At 39.0% G+C, this 16,728-nt stretch overlaps 1 protein-coding gene across 2 annotated transcripts in view; it reads right to left on the reverse strand.

Moving 5' to 3' along the window:
* Window positions 1-319: 319 nt before the first annotated feature.
* The window catches only part of PTGFRN (prostaglandin F2 receptor inhibitor), a 115,765-nt gene continuing 99,356 nt past the window's right edge, over window positions 320-16,728 (reverse strand). For both annotated transcript variants that reach the window (XM_054974027.1, XM_054974028.1), the window contains exons 7-9: window positions 13,349-13,456; window positions 4,588-4,893; window positions 320-3,454 (exon numbers count right to left, since the gene is read on the reverse strand). In XM_054974027.1, coding sequence (XP_054830002.1) covers window positions 3,288-3,454; window positions 4,588-4,893; window positions 13,349-13,456 — 581 coding nt within the window. In that variant the 3' untranslated portion in view covers window positions 320-3,287. The remainder of the gene's footprint in view (window positions 3,455-4,587; window positions 4,894-13,348; window positions 13,457-16,728) is intronic.

A 16,728-nucleotide genomic window follows, 5' to 3' on the forward strand; every position in this document is an offset into this window, starting at 1 on the left:
ATATATGGAATTAACCAGGAAGCCAGGAAGAATCCTGAATCTGACTGGGATTCCCAAATATACCCCAAAAATACCGATACTGTATTTGCCGGGTATATATTCAGAGCAGATATATTGAATTGCACATCGCTAATGCACATGCCAAGTCCTAGTGACCAAGAAACTATCATGATCAAAATACTAGAATACATGTTCAGTAAACTGTTGATTATCTCATCAGCTAATCCAGTTGCACCTTCTAAGAGTTAAGACAAAACACTAAAAATTAAAAAATGCAGTTCATATACCATCTGTAGTTCAAAATAACAGCCACACGAAGTAATTTATAAAAAGACAATTTATTTTCAAAGTAAAAAACACATTACATTTCATTATAATTGTCCCATTTCCTACATTCCAGAGCTGTGCTGAACACATTTCTTTAAAAGCTTCCAAAGTTGTGCCTAAAACCCCTCCTTGAAAAACAAAAATGCTTCCCATTCTTTAAGCAAGTTCTGTTTGAAAACATACCCGATTCATACCCCAAGTGCCCTGAATTCCCAACTGTGAGCTGGAAGCATGGAAAGAGACCAATCGGTGGAAGCCCTTAGAATACTTGACTATTGATTCCATGATTGCAACTCTGACAATCTTGCTGACCACCTAACTGAATCCCATGCAATTTTTTCTTAGAAGATACACCAGAGGAAGTTAAGACAAAACAGACAAGTTTTCCAAAGACGGGAGTTCTACTGTTAAAAAGGGAGATAATATAAAATTGGCACAATTGGAAGGAGACTGCTGGACTGTTATTACTTCAAGATACAGTTTAGTACAGGGGCAGAAGAATCACCATAGGGAATGGCTATGTAACCTATTGGGCAAGGAATTTTGTCTAGAAAGGAAATGATTTTTCCTATGTTCTAGGAGGGGTGGGTCACAAGTTGAAGAACAGGAGTCCTGCTATAAAAGGCAAGGAGTCCCTGAACCAAAATAACCCTGAGTTTCTTTCCACAGATAGACAGTGTCAGTGTACAAGAAGTGTGTGAGGAAAATTAAGCTTCTCAGTATAACAGCAGCTACACTGGATCAAAAACCAATGATTCACCTAATCCAGTACCCCACTGCACACAGTGGCTAACCAGATATCCCCAGAAGGCCCTAAAGGGAGTGTGGAGGCCAAAGCCCTTTCCTTCCTCTTCCCCCCAGAACTGATATTTAGGTTACTGCCTTGGACTGGAACATGCAGAGTTCCATTTAGTTACTGTGGCTAATAGGCATGGATGGAGCCTATCCTCCATGAATTTGTCTAATTTGTCTAATCCTCTTTTAAAGCCAACTGTACTAGTGGGCCAGCTATTCAATACATCACATGGCAATGAATTCCAGAAGTTAATCACTGCTGAGTGAAGTAGTACTTCTGAGCTCAATTATTGCATTTAAATTATGATTCTGTTTCTTCTCAAAATATGATAGAACAGAAAGTCACAAGGCATTAAAACATGCAAGAAAGGGTAGTTTGTGCTTTAGATAATTGCTTCTTCTCTACTTAAAAAAATTAGGTCTTATAATGGAAAACAAAAGCACCTAAAATACTAGTCATCATATAAAATATTAAGACACCATATTTATCTCGATGGGTGAGATGTCAAATGAACAACACAAACAGATTGGGGCAGTGCAAGAGTTTGTGTTGGGGAAGCCTAAGAAATAGATATACTGCTGCCGCCCAACCAATACTATTCCTTCTGTACAACTCCAAACATATTGACTCTTTGCACTTTACAAGTCTGTAGGTTTCCGGAGAGGTTTGACTCTTCTCAAGGTCAAAGATATTTCAGGAGCCTCAGATGCATATCCCCACATTAAGGCTTGCGGAGCTATGCAAAGAAATGCAGGCTTTAACCCCAATGGAAAACAAAAGTAATCTGACATTTACTCAGTTTCACAAAGGAAGAAAAATGGTTACTTGCTCTCTTCCTGAATTTTCAGTCACACTGATTCAAGCCATGTTGGTCATATGCCTAACATTGTGTGTAAAATGTCTACATTCTGACTTATTGCTTAGAAATACTGGTTGTGCTAGAAGTAGTCATGGGGCAGCTCTTGGGATCTGGGATAAAAAGTATGTGGAAGACAAGATCTTGGTCTCTCTTCTGCAGCAACAAAGAGCCCCATGATAATAAATAATTTCAGCATGCATGAAGGAACATCTAGGAAGAGGGCATTCTTTCCTACATGAACCCATTTCCTTCCTTACCCTGAGTACCAGTTGTGGACTACCGACCCATTGCTATTCAGTGATTCCAAAGTCAGTGGCATGTGCAAATTCTTTAACATAGCAAACTGCTGTGGATTAGCCACTTGTTCACTGACCTACAGGGGTCTCTGTTGTGGTGCACCTTGCTCATGGCATGCTACCCAATGCAACTTTTTTTTTAACCCAATATCAAAATATTTAGATTAAGGAGGATTCGTGCTCAGTTCTAGACTTTCTAGGTTCTTTAGTTACATGGTCTTATGATCTATTATTAGCAGTCTCCATCTTAGATGTAAAGTGGTCATTACACAAAATCCATTAACACAGTAAGCAGAAGTGGAAAATCTGGTGGCAGTTTCTGCTGAGACAGTTGGAACAAACAGGGCACAGAGACTCAAACACCTCTTACTAGAGTAACAACAGTGGGTACTCTATGAGGTACAGCGGAAAGGTAAACTGTAAAAAGAGGTTTCTGTTGCTGTCCAATATCAGAGGAATCAGCCTTCAGGGCAGTTAAACCAGCACCATTCTAAAAACAAACAATGTCCTTAGACCAAGTGCCAACTTGGAATGGCCTCCCATAAGGAATAGGGGATTTTTAACCCCCAAGCTAGAGCGCGAAGTCATTGACTTCCTTTCTCTAGAGATAACAACTGGGAGTTAAATGGGAGCCATTTACTTCCTCCGAGTTCTTCCCATTCCATCTTCCAATCCATCATTAAACCAAAAGGGAAATGAGATTTTAAAAGCAAATCTTGGTAGTGAATCTTGCCTAAAGGTCTGCTGGAAGAACACCATGGACAGTTAGCCTGTGAGAAAGAACGATCCCCGTAAGAAGTGCCATTGGAAGACGAGCTGAAGGCTGACAAACATGACGCGTGCTCTCAATGTGAAACACGGCAAGAAAAGGAGCAGCTCGTAAGTCTAGGACAAGATCAGACAATTTTGTTACCAGGACATTTTGATGCAACACACTCAAGTTGCAGAGTGGCCTTAGGTCAGCCAAAAATCCCTTCAGAAATGTATGCAACCATCTCTCATTCTTATGTTAGTCCATCTCCATAGACATCAGCCGGCGTCTCTCTCTCCTGGTTTCTTGAACTTCCTTCTTGCAACACCAGCGGGAACTGCAGTAGCCAATCAGACAGGATAAGAGCCCAATAAGTGTGGCCAAGCCAATGCCAATCAACAGTGGAAATTTGAAAGCATTCAACACTGAGAGTAAGGGGGAAGAAAGGGAGGAGGGAGAAAAAAAGTTAGAGTAAATATTTTCTTTGCTGGTTGTGCACTGTTTTGAAATATTCTCTTTGTAAAATATGTTACTCATTTACTAGTCCTCTTCAGATTTTACAACCACACCTACCAGGAGTCCAGTAGCGTGAGCATATACTATCTGCAGTGCTCTTGGTACATATGGTCACCATTTCATGTGAATACTGCAATGCACAGATTTTCATTTTGTGTACAATTTTGGTACATGTGAATAGATTGCTCACGTATAGTGAGGCTGTATATAGTTTTGTATATTGCTTTATTCATACAAACTGGTGATTGTGCTTATTGGGAGCATCACAGGTAACATATGTTCCAGTTGGTGGTCTCCTAGTACATATGGCTGCGATGGCTGAAAAGGGCTAAGATCTATCAGCTTCTTATTTTAATCTGACCTGGAAGAAGGAAGGCCCAGAGATTCATAAAGCTCAAAGTAGGAATGCTGGATTAGCTCAGCATATCCAATGCAATATTGGTCAGCAATTCCTATCCATGATTACCTAAAAACCCAACCTCTTATCCTGTATTTTAAAGCAGTGTTCAAACAAGGAAACATTCACTTAAGCAGTCTGAAGAGCCAACTAGTTTCAATTTAAATATCATTTAAAGGCAACTAAGTAAATAATACAGCTGCCATGAAGATGAAGTGCTGATCCAGCACGATTAAGAGCCAGCAAGAACAGAGTAGTATTGAATGGCAGTCTGCTTTGAAAACAAGAATCATAGGGGCCTGGACATTCCATGGCCAATATGATTGCAGGCTAGTTGGGGCAACCTAAACAACACTTTTAGTATTTTTATAGCTTTGTATCAAATGGTTTTCTAAACTGGAACAAATATAATTCTTAGAATTCAACAGCAGATCACACATTTCAATAGCTGCACCTGCTTTTTAGTGGTACAACATTTTGTGCTCTGAGAAAGTGGGGAGAAATCTCAAATTTGCTATCTTTATATAAGATTATATATTGGCTTTTTAAATAAAATGCTTAAAGAGAATAATGTGTTGATTATCTTTCGGTGAAAAAATCTGCTCTTGACAAGGATAATACAACCAAAATCGGAGCTATCCTTACCATCCATTTTCACGGTTACAAAGATGGGCTTAGATTTGACCTCTGTCTCCTGTTGCCAGATACCCGCAGCTGACCGCACCCATGGGGTTACCACACAGTAATGGTTACCAAAGTCTTGATCCTCACAGCCATGAACTCTAAGCTGAAACTCCAGGGGAGCGATTCTTGCCAAGCTGACATCACTACTCCCATTTCTTCTGGCCTGGGTTGTAATTCCTTTCCGATCCAAGGAAGCTAGAAAAACAGGGGGTCTGTCCATTGCATAAGAACGCACAGCAAACCAGGAGACATCAAAAGACATATCATCTGAAATTGAAAGCACAGACACAGCATGACAAGGGTATGGAGCAACTAATGTGACACTTGTAAGAATAAGGCCTCTTACTGTGATGCACACAATGACAAAAGTACAGAGTTTCCTTCTGCTCTAAATAGTGCTAGGGCTTCAGAACTGCAGAGGCTTAATTGTATCCAGCAACCTGTGGTTTCTAATTTGTGGAATCTAAGCAAGAATTTTAAGTTTGTCAGATGTAAAATAAAGAATATTAAGGAGTTCCATCTGCAGCAGTTAGTGATCTGGGGCAATGCTACCTAGTTATCCTGCTTCAAGAAGATGGGAAAATAAGACAAGACGATTTCACAAGGAATCCAGAGTCCCTTTCTAATCTCCAGTATTGGTATATACATATCTCCCCTCCCCAAATAAGATTTCTTTATAATTCCAATTTCTCTTTTTTCCTACCCCGCAGGGATAGGAACTACTGCAGGGATTTATTTTGAAAATCTGTATTCCATTCCTACTTCTATAACATCCTGGCAGACCTCACAATCCTCAATACTTCCCTGGCATTCTTGCACTCTCTGATGCATCTTTTTTCAGTATTTGGCACTGCCATGGTGTCCTGTACTTCCATTTCCTCTTGCAAACTCTACTTTCCTTTCATTAAGCCACATGTTATTACTGATTTTCCCATTAACATCCCCAAACTCACACTATCATTTTCCTGCTCCATAGCTGCATTTTTTCAACATCTCAGATACATTTTAAATCCATGGTTAATAAGGCAAGCACCACTCTAGTAAGAGAACATAATGGTTTGCAGAAAGCCGCAAATTTCTGGAGGTGAACATATAATCTGTAATGGGTTACTGACTGTCTTTGGCCACACTGGGAAAATGTTTTTCATTCATTCATCTCTAGATCAGAGACTTCACTGAACGAACACTGAGATCACATTCCATTCCTTTGGACACTGTGGGAAAAGAAGCATGAGCACAGGCCGTATTACATGTTGTGTATTCTACACTTTATTTTGAAACGAAAGTTATCCCAAGCATGTTTGCAGGTTTTACGTGTATGTATATGTGCGGAGAGTGAATATTCTTAGAAAAGTTCAAAAGCCTGCCAATACAGACTATATTGTAAAAAGCAGTGACTTTAAAAGAACATTTGTTGTAGCTACTTTTTAATCTGTCATCATAATCAGAGATATAGGCATTCCACATGAATGTGAGTTTGTGCACACATCCTTAAATGGCTCTCTGCAAAATTACAAACTTCTGTTACTTGCACATAAAAAACAAACAGCAAGATTCCCCTAACAGAGGCAGTTCAAGCATAAACAGGAATTTGTTACAGGGCACTAATGCAATCTACATAGCAAGGCTTATTCCCCAGTATGTGTTGTTCTTGATTTAGACCATATTTTATCTATAAATATACTGCAGTAATACATCTTTAGGAACAAATGCCTTACACCAATTTCACTAACGGGATATCCTTTCAGATGTCTTTGCAGTACATTCTGCCTCTAACACAGGGTGACAAGTAGTCACAGTCCATCAGTATATTCTCCATTGTTCTATGCAATGTGCAAGATTATGCTGAACCCATTAGTAGATCTGCACTTTAACCTCATTAGACTGGTAGCCATGAATGCAGTTTAATCACTACAGCAGTCATTTGGTGAATATCCTTGTGCCCCCCTCCCCCCACAGCAAAAAGAGTTGTTACATAGGAGGAGTCAAAGATGTAACACAATCATGCCTACCGCATCTGTCGGAGTCTGACTGAAAGCCAAAGTTCATTCTCACAGCCTGTGAGCAAGTTGGGTATGTATGTTCATTCCGGACAAAGGGCTCTAATTGCTTCAGAACAGAACCTTACCAGATATCTCAATATATCAAACGTTTAAAAATTAACTAGACTCAGGACAGGTGTTTATACATGACCTTCTTGGGCACATTTGTGCGTAAGCGGCATATAATCATATGATAGAGAAAAACAAGAATTTCACCATAAAACTGCTTGTCCACAACCAGTTTTCTATACTAGAATTTTCCAAAATTATAGAACCAAATTTTGCATAAAATTATAAGACCAAATCTTTTCATGTGCATGTGGAATAAGTTATACTTACTAAGTTTATCTGGTTGAACAACTACATTTTTGTTTGAAGAACTGAAGTTTTCTTTAAAAAAAAAAAAAGAAGAAATCCCTTGGGAGAAAAAAAATTTCTCCATGCTGGGGAACACAAGTTATTAAAGGGCAATATGATTATAAAGGTCAAAATATTAGGATGGTTTGGGACCTGTGCTGTTTACAGAAGTTGCCTCCATTTGAAACACCCCCTCCTCTTCCTACAGAAACTTATATTTAAGAGTCTTCAGAACAAATTGCCAGACTCAGATGTTCTGCAATAATGAGGTATTATGATTTATCCCGAAGCAATTTATTGATTACTCTTGTCATTTGCCTGTCCCCTTCTGTTGCCATCTTCCACCAGCAGGAGGACTTTTTTGTTTCGTTTGGGGTTCTTTCCTTCCTACCCCTTTAGAATTATTATTTTTATGTATATACATTTTATTGTATGTGTATTTAACTTGGTTTTAATGGTGTGGGTTTTTTAAAATTCTTTTTAAGAGCATTTTAATGCTCTTTAATGCATTTTAATCTGTTAGCTGCCATGGTAGACCTGATCAGGGCAGAAAGGTGGAATATAAATTTTGTATATAAATAAATATATTACCCTGCCATCTGTTGCAAGTCTTCACAGCAAACATTCTTTCCAATCTGTGTACTCTAACAGGATCACTTGTATAGGGTAATTCATCTTGCTGTATCTACATCTGGTGTAGATAGGAAGCCAATTAAGCTATATATGCAAGGTTTTTTTTCAAGTCATATGGACAACCAGTCAGTTTCACTGTCTGAGACCTATCAATGAGATAACCAACAGATGGGAACTATCCATCTAGATCCAGATGGGTTAACAGAGTCTATGACCAGAGGGACAGAAGCGTCCCAGATACCTTACTCCCAACCCCTAAAGCCATCCATTACCTACATATCTATCCATCTCATTTCAGGCCTTGTATTTCTGATTAACTTGATCCAATTATACTAGAAAACTGCAGGAGAATTAACTCAAGAGAAGATGAGCTATCTTAGTGCATTACCCTTCATCCATAATTAAGATTCCCTTCCCCACGAAGCAGCTAAGAATCCAGATTTTTAGGCAGGGTTTAAAACTGCTTTCTAGCTATTTGTATTTGAAGCTTCTTTCCTCCTCTTATGAAGGTAATATCCAAACTTACAAGCTCTTGCTGTCATTCTGCAATTCTAATTACAAAAAATAAATTTTGCAATGTGGGATAATATTAACCAATAAATTTAAGTGCATATATAGAGTGTGCACTGAGCAAGTCTATATATCTCAAGAATCTATGAGGCAGAAAGGGGAAAGGCTATTAAGAGTCCTTTGTTTTTAAATTTCCTGAAGGGACCATACTGGAGTCTAATTGGCTTCATTCTTATGTTTTATGAAGACTTCCACGTACCTCTGCCACTCCACATTTTGTGATGCCTCTACTTAAAATTAAGTTAGCAAAGATCAGTAATGATTTCAGTAGGGAGGAGAAGCAGCAGTCAGTTAGTCCTATTCTACTGTTACTCTAATTGTCAGGTGAGACCCTCTCCCATTCCAGCCATCTTTTCCTCCTGTGGCCAGCTGAGCAGCAGCAAGAATCCCTAGTGGTTGGTGCGAGATCGTCTCAGCCAGAGAAATGGTAAGCCTGCATACACCCCAGTTTCCTGTTTTACCAGTTAACTCCATTTTGCATGGTTAGAGTGGTAAGAATACAAGTCATCTGCTATCAACTGACTGGATGTATCTGCAATTCACTGAGCAGTACCTTGAGGGGGGGGCGGGTACACACTGATGGCAATTTAACTGGATGTACCCCCTCTGCAACCTGAGACATGTTGTGAGATACTTTTTTAGCTGTAATGTTTTGACCATGACTGATTATTTCAGGTGATTTAGACTAGAGATGGGCACAAAGCGAATTATGACCCCAAAAAACACACGAACCAGGTTGGTTCATGGTTCGCGGAAGCTCGTTTCCACGAACTGGTCTACTGGTTCGTTTGGGTCGTAAAGGGGCAGTTTAAATGGCCATTTCCCCAGGGGAAACTGGTTCGTAAACTTGCTCCTGTTTGTGCCGGTTTGTGAAAATCCACGCACCACGAACCTCATGGTTCGTTTTTTTTGTGGTTTGTGCCCATCTCTAATTTAGACACATTTGTAAGTTGTCGTATTTCACCAATTACTGCTGTTGCAACTGGTCACTGTATTATAGTGTTACATATTGAACATTTGAGATGGACAAAGAAATGTCACAGACACTCGTGTTTTCTGACCTTTTGGCGCCACTGTTGTCAATTCTTTTATGATGAAAGTGGGCCCTGTCCACAAAAGCTTATGCCAGAATAAATCTGTCTTTAAGATGTCACAGCTCTCCCTTTTGTTTTTGTTGTCACAGACTAACACAGCTTCCCCTCTGGAATAGAGATCAAATATGTGACAGCTTTTAAAGCCTTGATTACACAGCAGCTGTAAGGCACCATCAACCCCCATCTGAAATGCGAAGATGGTAATACAGGATGGTAGTAGCACAAGTACACACACATCCACTTCAGTCTGCCATATCAGGATGTTAATGCAGGACTACAGAGCTTTCATATACATTGCAAACCAATGTCTCTGTTTACTTTTTGTGCTGCCACATCCTTTGGGCTCAACAACATCTTTCATGCTAATATGCCACAGCCACAGTATGAAGAGTTTTTAGAATATTTTAAAAATGAAACTCACACTTTTTGAACCGGAGACCTGAGTCTAAAAGAGCATGAATTTATTTCTGTACTATGAGATGAGGTGAGGGAGAAGGGGAGTTACCAAATCTCTGCAAGAATGGCATCCTGGACTGCATTATGATCCCCTACAAGAACTGCTCTTAACAAAAGTAACCATGGAGACAAATAATGGGAAAATCCGGTTTGCAGACAAGAGGTCTCACAACCTAGTACATCTATGAACATACTTACTGCTCCCAAAAGCTACTGCAAGTAATTTTTCTTAGGAGACAGAGAAGTTTTAAAGGTTGCTTCAGTGATCAGTGTTGTTTTTTTAATGAATATGAATTTTTAATTGTATTTTAATTGCATTTTAATATGTTGTTATCTGCCCTGAGCCCGCTTTCAGGGAAGGTGGAATACAAATTTGAAATAAATAAATAAAATAAATAAATATGCTTGCGCACATGTGGAATACCTGTAAATGCTTTAACCCAGAGGAATACCAATCACTGAAGCAATCTTTAAAATTCATTTTTAAATGTTTATAAAGGTCTGGAAGTGAAGCACCGGTAAAATGGTTCCTCATCATGCAAGTATGAGAAAAAGATTAAATTTTCTACAAAACTGTAACTAGAGAACTACTTTTTTGCTTAAGACACCCCTTGGAAAAGTAAGTAAAACTGAACAGGTTGTTGAAATTAAGTTTCAAAAATACAAGTTCTCTCTCTCTCTCTTTTTTTTTTAAAAGATGCATTTTGAGATAGCAGTTGTGCACTTGTGACAAATCTCCCAAACACTAGTAGTGCTTGCAGCTTTTACTCACAACAGAAAACATGCCACATACACTTTTTTCTTATGCATGTGTAGGAATTGTCTTTTAAAGTCACTCTCACCACCACAGTGGGAGTAAGCCACAATTCAGAAGTCACAGTCTTCAGATGATTAGTATAACAACATGTATTGTTAAACACACGCACACACACACACACACTTTAAATGTTGATTTAATGTTTGAAATGTTTTTAATGCCTTTATTTTCACCCCATTGGGGACTCTATTTGGATGGGAAAGTGGCATATAAATGTTTTACATAAATAAATAAAACCTGGAAAACTGAACTCTACCCCCAAGTCTGAGCCTCAGCCCCTCAACAGCAAACTTCTTTGGGTCTAAAGAGATGTGAGCTGGGAGAGATTGATCTTCTGTAACTTTTTTTTGCTAACTTCAAAGCTAGTGTTGTGTGACTACCTATTTGATCAACAAAGCAGCAGAGGAGGAAAGAGTTAAAACCTCTTCTTCTACTGCTGCTTCCTATATGAAGTTAGCAGCCTCACAAAACTACTTTGTAATAATGCACCAGCAGAGTTTCCAGTCCGAGTCTTTCAAAGGCCTTGGCCTAAGTATGAAGCACCACAAAGACAGCTTGAGGGAAAAGTATATATAAAATTGCCCCTTTTGCTGGAAAATGCTGTGTGAGAAGGAGTTCGATCCTTATCTAACAGTCATAAATCCATGGCTTTTTGCAGCAACTAGTGCAATTTAAGGTATGTCCAGCCTAGTTCTCTTGGCACACTTCATATCACTACTGCCACTCAATATTTCTGAATATGGGCCATCTTTAGGCAACATTTCTGACCATTCCCACCATTTTTAGAATCCTAATAGTTTGTAAAACATGGAGTAAATGGTCACTGTTAGCTACTCTCTGCAGAAACACGAATGAGCACATCATCAGTGGCAAGATTTAGTGAAATGAAAGCACTGGGTCAGGTTTGGCATAATTCTAATACTAATGGACTTTAAAGAGAGAAGGCTGGAGGCAGTTGCTATTCTAAGAAATGCTATAGTATCCGTCACGCTTTGGAATAACTTCATGCTAATGTGTGAGGGAGGGAGACTTGCCATGTGGAACAGCGGTAAATTAAGTCTTATATTTTTATATAAGTGATAAACTAAGATGCTAGACTTTCTTCCCCTGTGAAAATTTGTAACTATCAACATGTAAAGTACATATTTATGCACTTTTCAATTTGACACGCAGGCCTAAACCATCTGGCCTTTAGCTACTTTTCTGGGTCATATCAACCTTCGGGATTCTCATGAAGCCAGGGAAAAAACTCTTATCTGTTATTTCCAGTGTATTTGCTAGCTGTGTCTGCAACAAATAAAACTCCAAATACTGGCACACAAAATATTATCTGCTAGCCCGGGGAATACACAGCTATAGACATCAGTGATTTTATGTATCTTCTAAACCAAGATTACCAAGATTTTATAAGTTGGGTAGGTTCGTATGGGAGAACGCGGTCTTTAAGGCATGCCGGTTCCAAGCCATCTAAGGGCTTTAAAGGTCAACACCAGCACCCTGAATTGGGCCCAGAAGCAAATTGGGAATCTGCCAAGTGTAGGCCTGCTACACCAGTTTGAATAGCATTTTATTCACTGGACCAGCAGGTTAACAGAGTCCTTTCAATACTACCCTTCATTGCACGTTAACCATCACAGCATTGTACCTGCATATTAAATGTCAACCTAGGACCAACACTCAATAACAAAATCAACCCTTCAGAAAAGGCTAACAGACAAAGGAAGCATTTGGCTTGTCTCAGCACAGCAAGATTTTCAAAATATTTGCTGTAAGCACTTGCCACACATCAGCACAAATATTAAGGATTAAGAGTGAATGAACCATTTGCCCTAGATGTGTCCTGAACACACTCAATAAAAAGCATAAACACTCATCAGAATTACATTTGTATAGGTGAGCAGCAAAGCTTAACTGAAAATAGCTAAGCTCAGATTTGCGTGCCAAATACCCACACCACTAGACTGCTCACTCAAATAAGCATCCTCTAAAATGAACAGAAATTTGTATGTTTACATACTGTACAGTGATGATTAAAGATGAAACTTTCCATGGGAGAATAGGAGCAGATTTCAAAAGGTGAAATGTAAATGGTATATTAGCACATGGAAGGCTTTGTCTTTATTATATGCACGTTTTCAGATGTACCATTTTGCCTGATGGCTAAATGAATATAAAAGCAGCATTCAGAATTAGATGGGCAGTCACTACACTGTGCAAAACTCCAGACTCCACTGAGAATCTTTTCCAGTTCTCCATGGTAAAACATGCATCTACTGCTTTCATTCACTGTTTTGTTTACTAGGCAAACAGACAATCTCTAATTCAACTTGTAGGGACAACAAGCGTTAATAGGTATAACCAACTGTAGAACTGAGGCAGGTGTTCCTAGAGACTAGGTATTCTGGTGTTCCATCAGTTCCCCCTATGTTTACCTAGGAGAACACAATTAGTAATTCCCTGGCACTGACTGAGAAATTGCTGCACTGCCAACCACTGCTCAATGTGCATGAACAACTGCTAAATGTTCAGATCCTCATGATAAATCACTCAGATTACAAGAATCTACCAAGTTACTGCACCAGTTGATTAAAGTGTCAGGATCCAAAACTTTCACTGAATTGTGCAATCACTTAATTCCAACAGCTACTCAAAAGCATAACACAACTTTAGTTGTCCCATATGTTCACGGTTTTTGTAAAAAACGGGGGGGGGGGGAGGCATTCAACCATTATCAAAAGCTATTTAAATCATACCTGGATCGAATGCTGTTCCTTCAATGGTTATGATGCAAAGCAAATTCACCAACTCATCCCGATAAACTGTTGGATTATCTGAATGGACCGAGGCATTAAAAACAGGACCTAGGAGGGAGAAGGGAAAAGTTATTTAATACAATTTTTCTAGCAGGGTTCCTCTTATGCTGCCTACATACTGCTGGTCTACAACAGTTTATTAAGTCATAGAATCCAGTTCGTATTCATAACTTGCATCAGGCTAAAGCCTTATAGAATTACCATCTTGTGCTTCTGAATCAAAGCATATTTTATGCTAATGAAAAATAACAGGCTGCTTAGAGGATATCTGATGTTTCAAACAAGTACAGCCAGGTAGCCACAATATCACAGGGATCTCTTAGACAGCCTTGTAGGTATATCCATTACTGAAAATGTGTATTCTGTCTAGCATTGATAAGCCATTTTGGTCAACTTGCAATAACTACTGCAACTATATAAAGGGTACAAATATGACAAATGAAAACTTCATTTAAATTAGCCAGCTGCCAGGTTGGTCATTCAGTACCAAATGCTCTCATGTCAGTTTTGTAATAAATTAGCTCAATCCACCTCTGTGCAGCCACCTGCACACACAATTCTGTAGCAATTTCAAATAATAAGAAGGTATATACCATTATAGACGTTCTGCCTCCTGTTACAGACAAAGTGAAGCCAGAATATGTTTTGACAAGAGATACATGACTTTTCCTGCTGGTTCAACATTTTTTGTTACCTTATGACAAACTTTCTGGGAGATTTATTCTCTAGCCCAAAGAACCTCCTTTTTTAAAAAAATTGAGCAACTAGCACATTTGATAATGGATCGAGAATCCCTCAGGGGCTGTTTGAACAATAATGTTGTTATAATTAATGGCTCATCTGTTAGCAATCTTTCAGTTTCAGAAAGAAGCTGCTTTGAGCAAGACAGTGGGAAAACGTAGCATTCCTCAAACTACATTTGCATACAATGGTTCAAAGTGTCTGCCATAACAAAAGCAGACTGCTCTGTATATTAGAAACAACTGTTGTCTATAATGAAAGGTACCACTCCAAGAATCAAAATGATGGGGAGTCTGCTACACAGCTATTATTATGGTATGGCTAAATTGCAAGCCACTGACAAACCAACAGATATTATTACTTCTTACTAGGTCCTTTAAAAGAAGTTCAGGAGACTACAAAGACAATCATGTCGTCGTATGTCAAAATCAAATCTCTATGATACTTAAACTGTCAGAGGGAACTGGAGAAGCCAGGAAAAAGAGAGGGTTTTAGTAGCGTTTAATGTTTATTATTTTTATTTTGTAAGCCACCTTGGGCAGGTTCCTGGAGAGGCACCTTAATTTTTTTCTAAACAAATAAATAATCAACGCTGATGCATACTGGAGCAGAGGAAGAGTTGAACATATGGCTGTGCTGAGTTCAAGCACAGAACCACTGGAATTATGGCTGCAGTAAAACATCACACATCCAGTGACACCGCAATCTCTATCAAATCATGCCATGGATTGTTATTCAAATGCTCCTGGGACCATTTGCAGAACTTCCTCCATCTGCAGAATGCTAATGGAGGGCAATAATGATCCAACAGAGCAGCAGTTCTCAACCAGTGGTGTGTGTGCCACCAGAGAGACGCGGGAGTAGTCAAGATGGCGTGCAGTGTTTTCATGAAAATTATTAAGAATTTGGTCTCCCTCAATGTCCATGTCCATCTGCAAGGGTGATAAGCTATCTTCTGCCAACCCTACCTGCCACAGTTTATCCATCAGTGACATTGTGGCATGCTATTAGTAATAACAGAATGCCTGTAAACATACGAACGTCCTCCTCTAAAAAGTGGGTTTTTTATTTCTATTATGGTGGGACCCAGGTTCCTTAATAGAATAATTGGTGGGGGGGGGGGCATACGATATAAAAGTCTTAGGACCTTTTGCAACACTGGGAGTTGTAAGAATTTTATTACTGGTATGAGCTATTGGCTTTAACAGCAACAAAAGTGAGTTGATTAAGAAAAAATGCGTACCAACAAACATGGCATTGTATGTAAATATTTAGGAATGGCATGTCAGAAATCTGTTCATGCCACCTTGGTCCATTCATTCTTTATTAAATGAATTTGTACTAGGGTGTCTGGGGCTGAGGAAACTGCTTTTTCATAATCCCTATATAACTTACAGAAGTTCTTAAGCAGAACAGTATTAACTTGTATTTCCCCCCATAGAGTGAAGCACAAATGGGGAAGGAGAAGTGATTTTGAACAGAAAACATTTGGTTTCGTGTCTAAGAGCGGCAGGACTCTAATCTGGAGAACCAGGTTTGATCCCCCACGCCTCTGCTTGAAGCCAGTTAGGTGACCTTGGGTTAGTCACAGCTGTCTCAGACCTCTCTCAGTCCCACTCAACTCACAGGGTGATTGTTGTGAGGATAATAATAACAACACAGTTTGTAAACCACTCTGAGCAAACATTAAGTTGTCCTGAAGGGCGGTATATAAATCAAATGTTGTTGTTGTTGTTACTATTAATAAAACAGCCAGCATGTTAAGGGTTAATCACGAGGCACACAGAGCCTACTTAAGCTTTATAGACTGCTCTTGGTTAATGAAGGAGGAGAGGATGACAGAGACACACACGGTGTTCATGTTACATGTAGTCTGTTATCCCTTCGCTCTCTCTTATGCTGCTGTAGTAACTTCAGCAAGTATTTCTTCACTTCTACTCAGCTTAGGTCAGTATTCTCCAGGGACACATTCAACAGTCAGGCAAGCTCCTGTGAAGTATGTTAGTGGCTGCAAACTATATTTTTTTCTTGGTCAATGCTGATTCAGCCATAGAAGAGACTGCAAAGAGAAATTGTCTTTTTTATTAAGACATAAAAAAGCAGGGGGAAATCTGATTTACAATTCTTCCCCCTTCACCAAATAGCAAAGCCATTTGCTACAATGCTGTGACCACACTCCACTTTTCAGTGGAAACAGTTACTGCCTTACTGAGTCTTCCAGGCCATATTCAAAATGTACATGCATTCTTAATTTTCACTCCTAAATTAAATTGTGGTGTACAATGCCAAAGTAATTCACTCAAGTAACTTGGTCAAGGGGTAAAGGAGAATGAACAATAAAACGCTTTAAAAATATTACCGACAGAGCCACACCACAGGGGAAACAAACAACATGAGAGAATGAATATATGTAATCTTTTGTCAATGAAGAAATTTAGTTATATCTGAAGAACCAATTCCTACTTAAGAAAAATGTTAATACTGGAAATCTGTTCTATGCGCTTCCTGGATCATACAAAAATAGCTGCATTAAATTAATCTTGTATCAAGTTAAGAAGGAATTACTGAATTTTCCAATG

This window comes from Eublepharis macularius, chromosome 3, assembly GCF_028583425.1.
Source record: "Eublepharis macularius isolate TG4126 chromosome 3, MPM_Emac_v1.0, whole genome shotgun sequence".
NCBI classification, from domain to species: domain Eukaryota; kingdom Metazoa; phylum Chordata; class Lepidosauria; order Squamata; family Eublepharidae; genus Eublepharis; species Eublepharis macularius.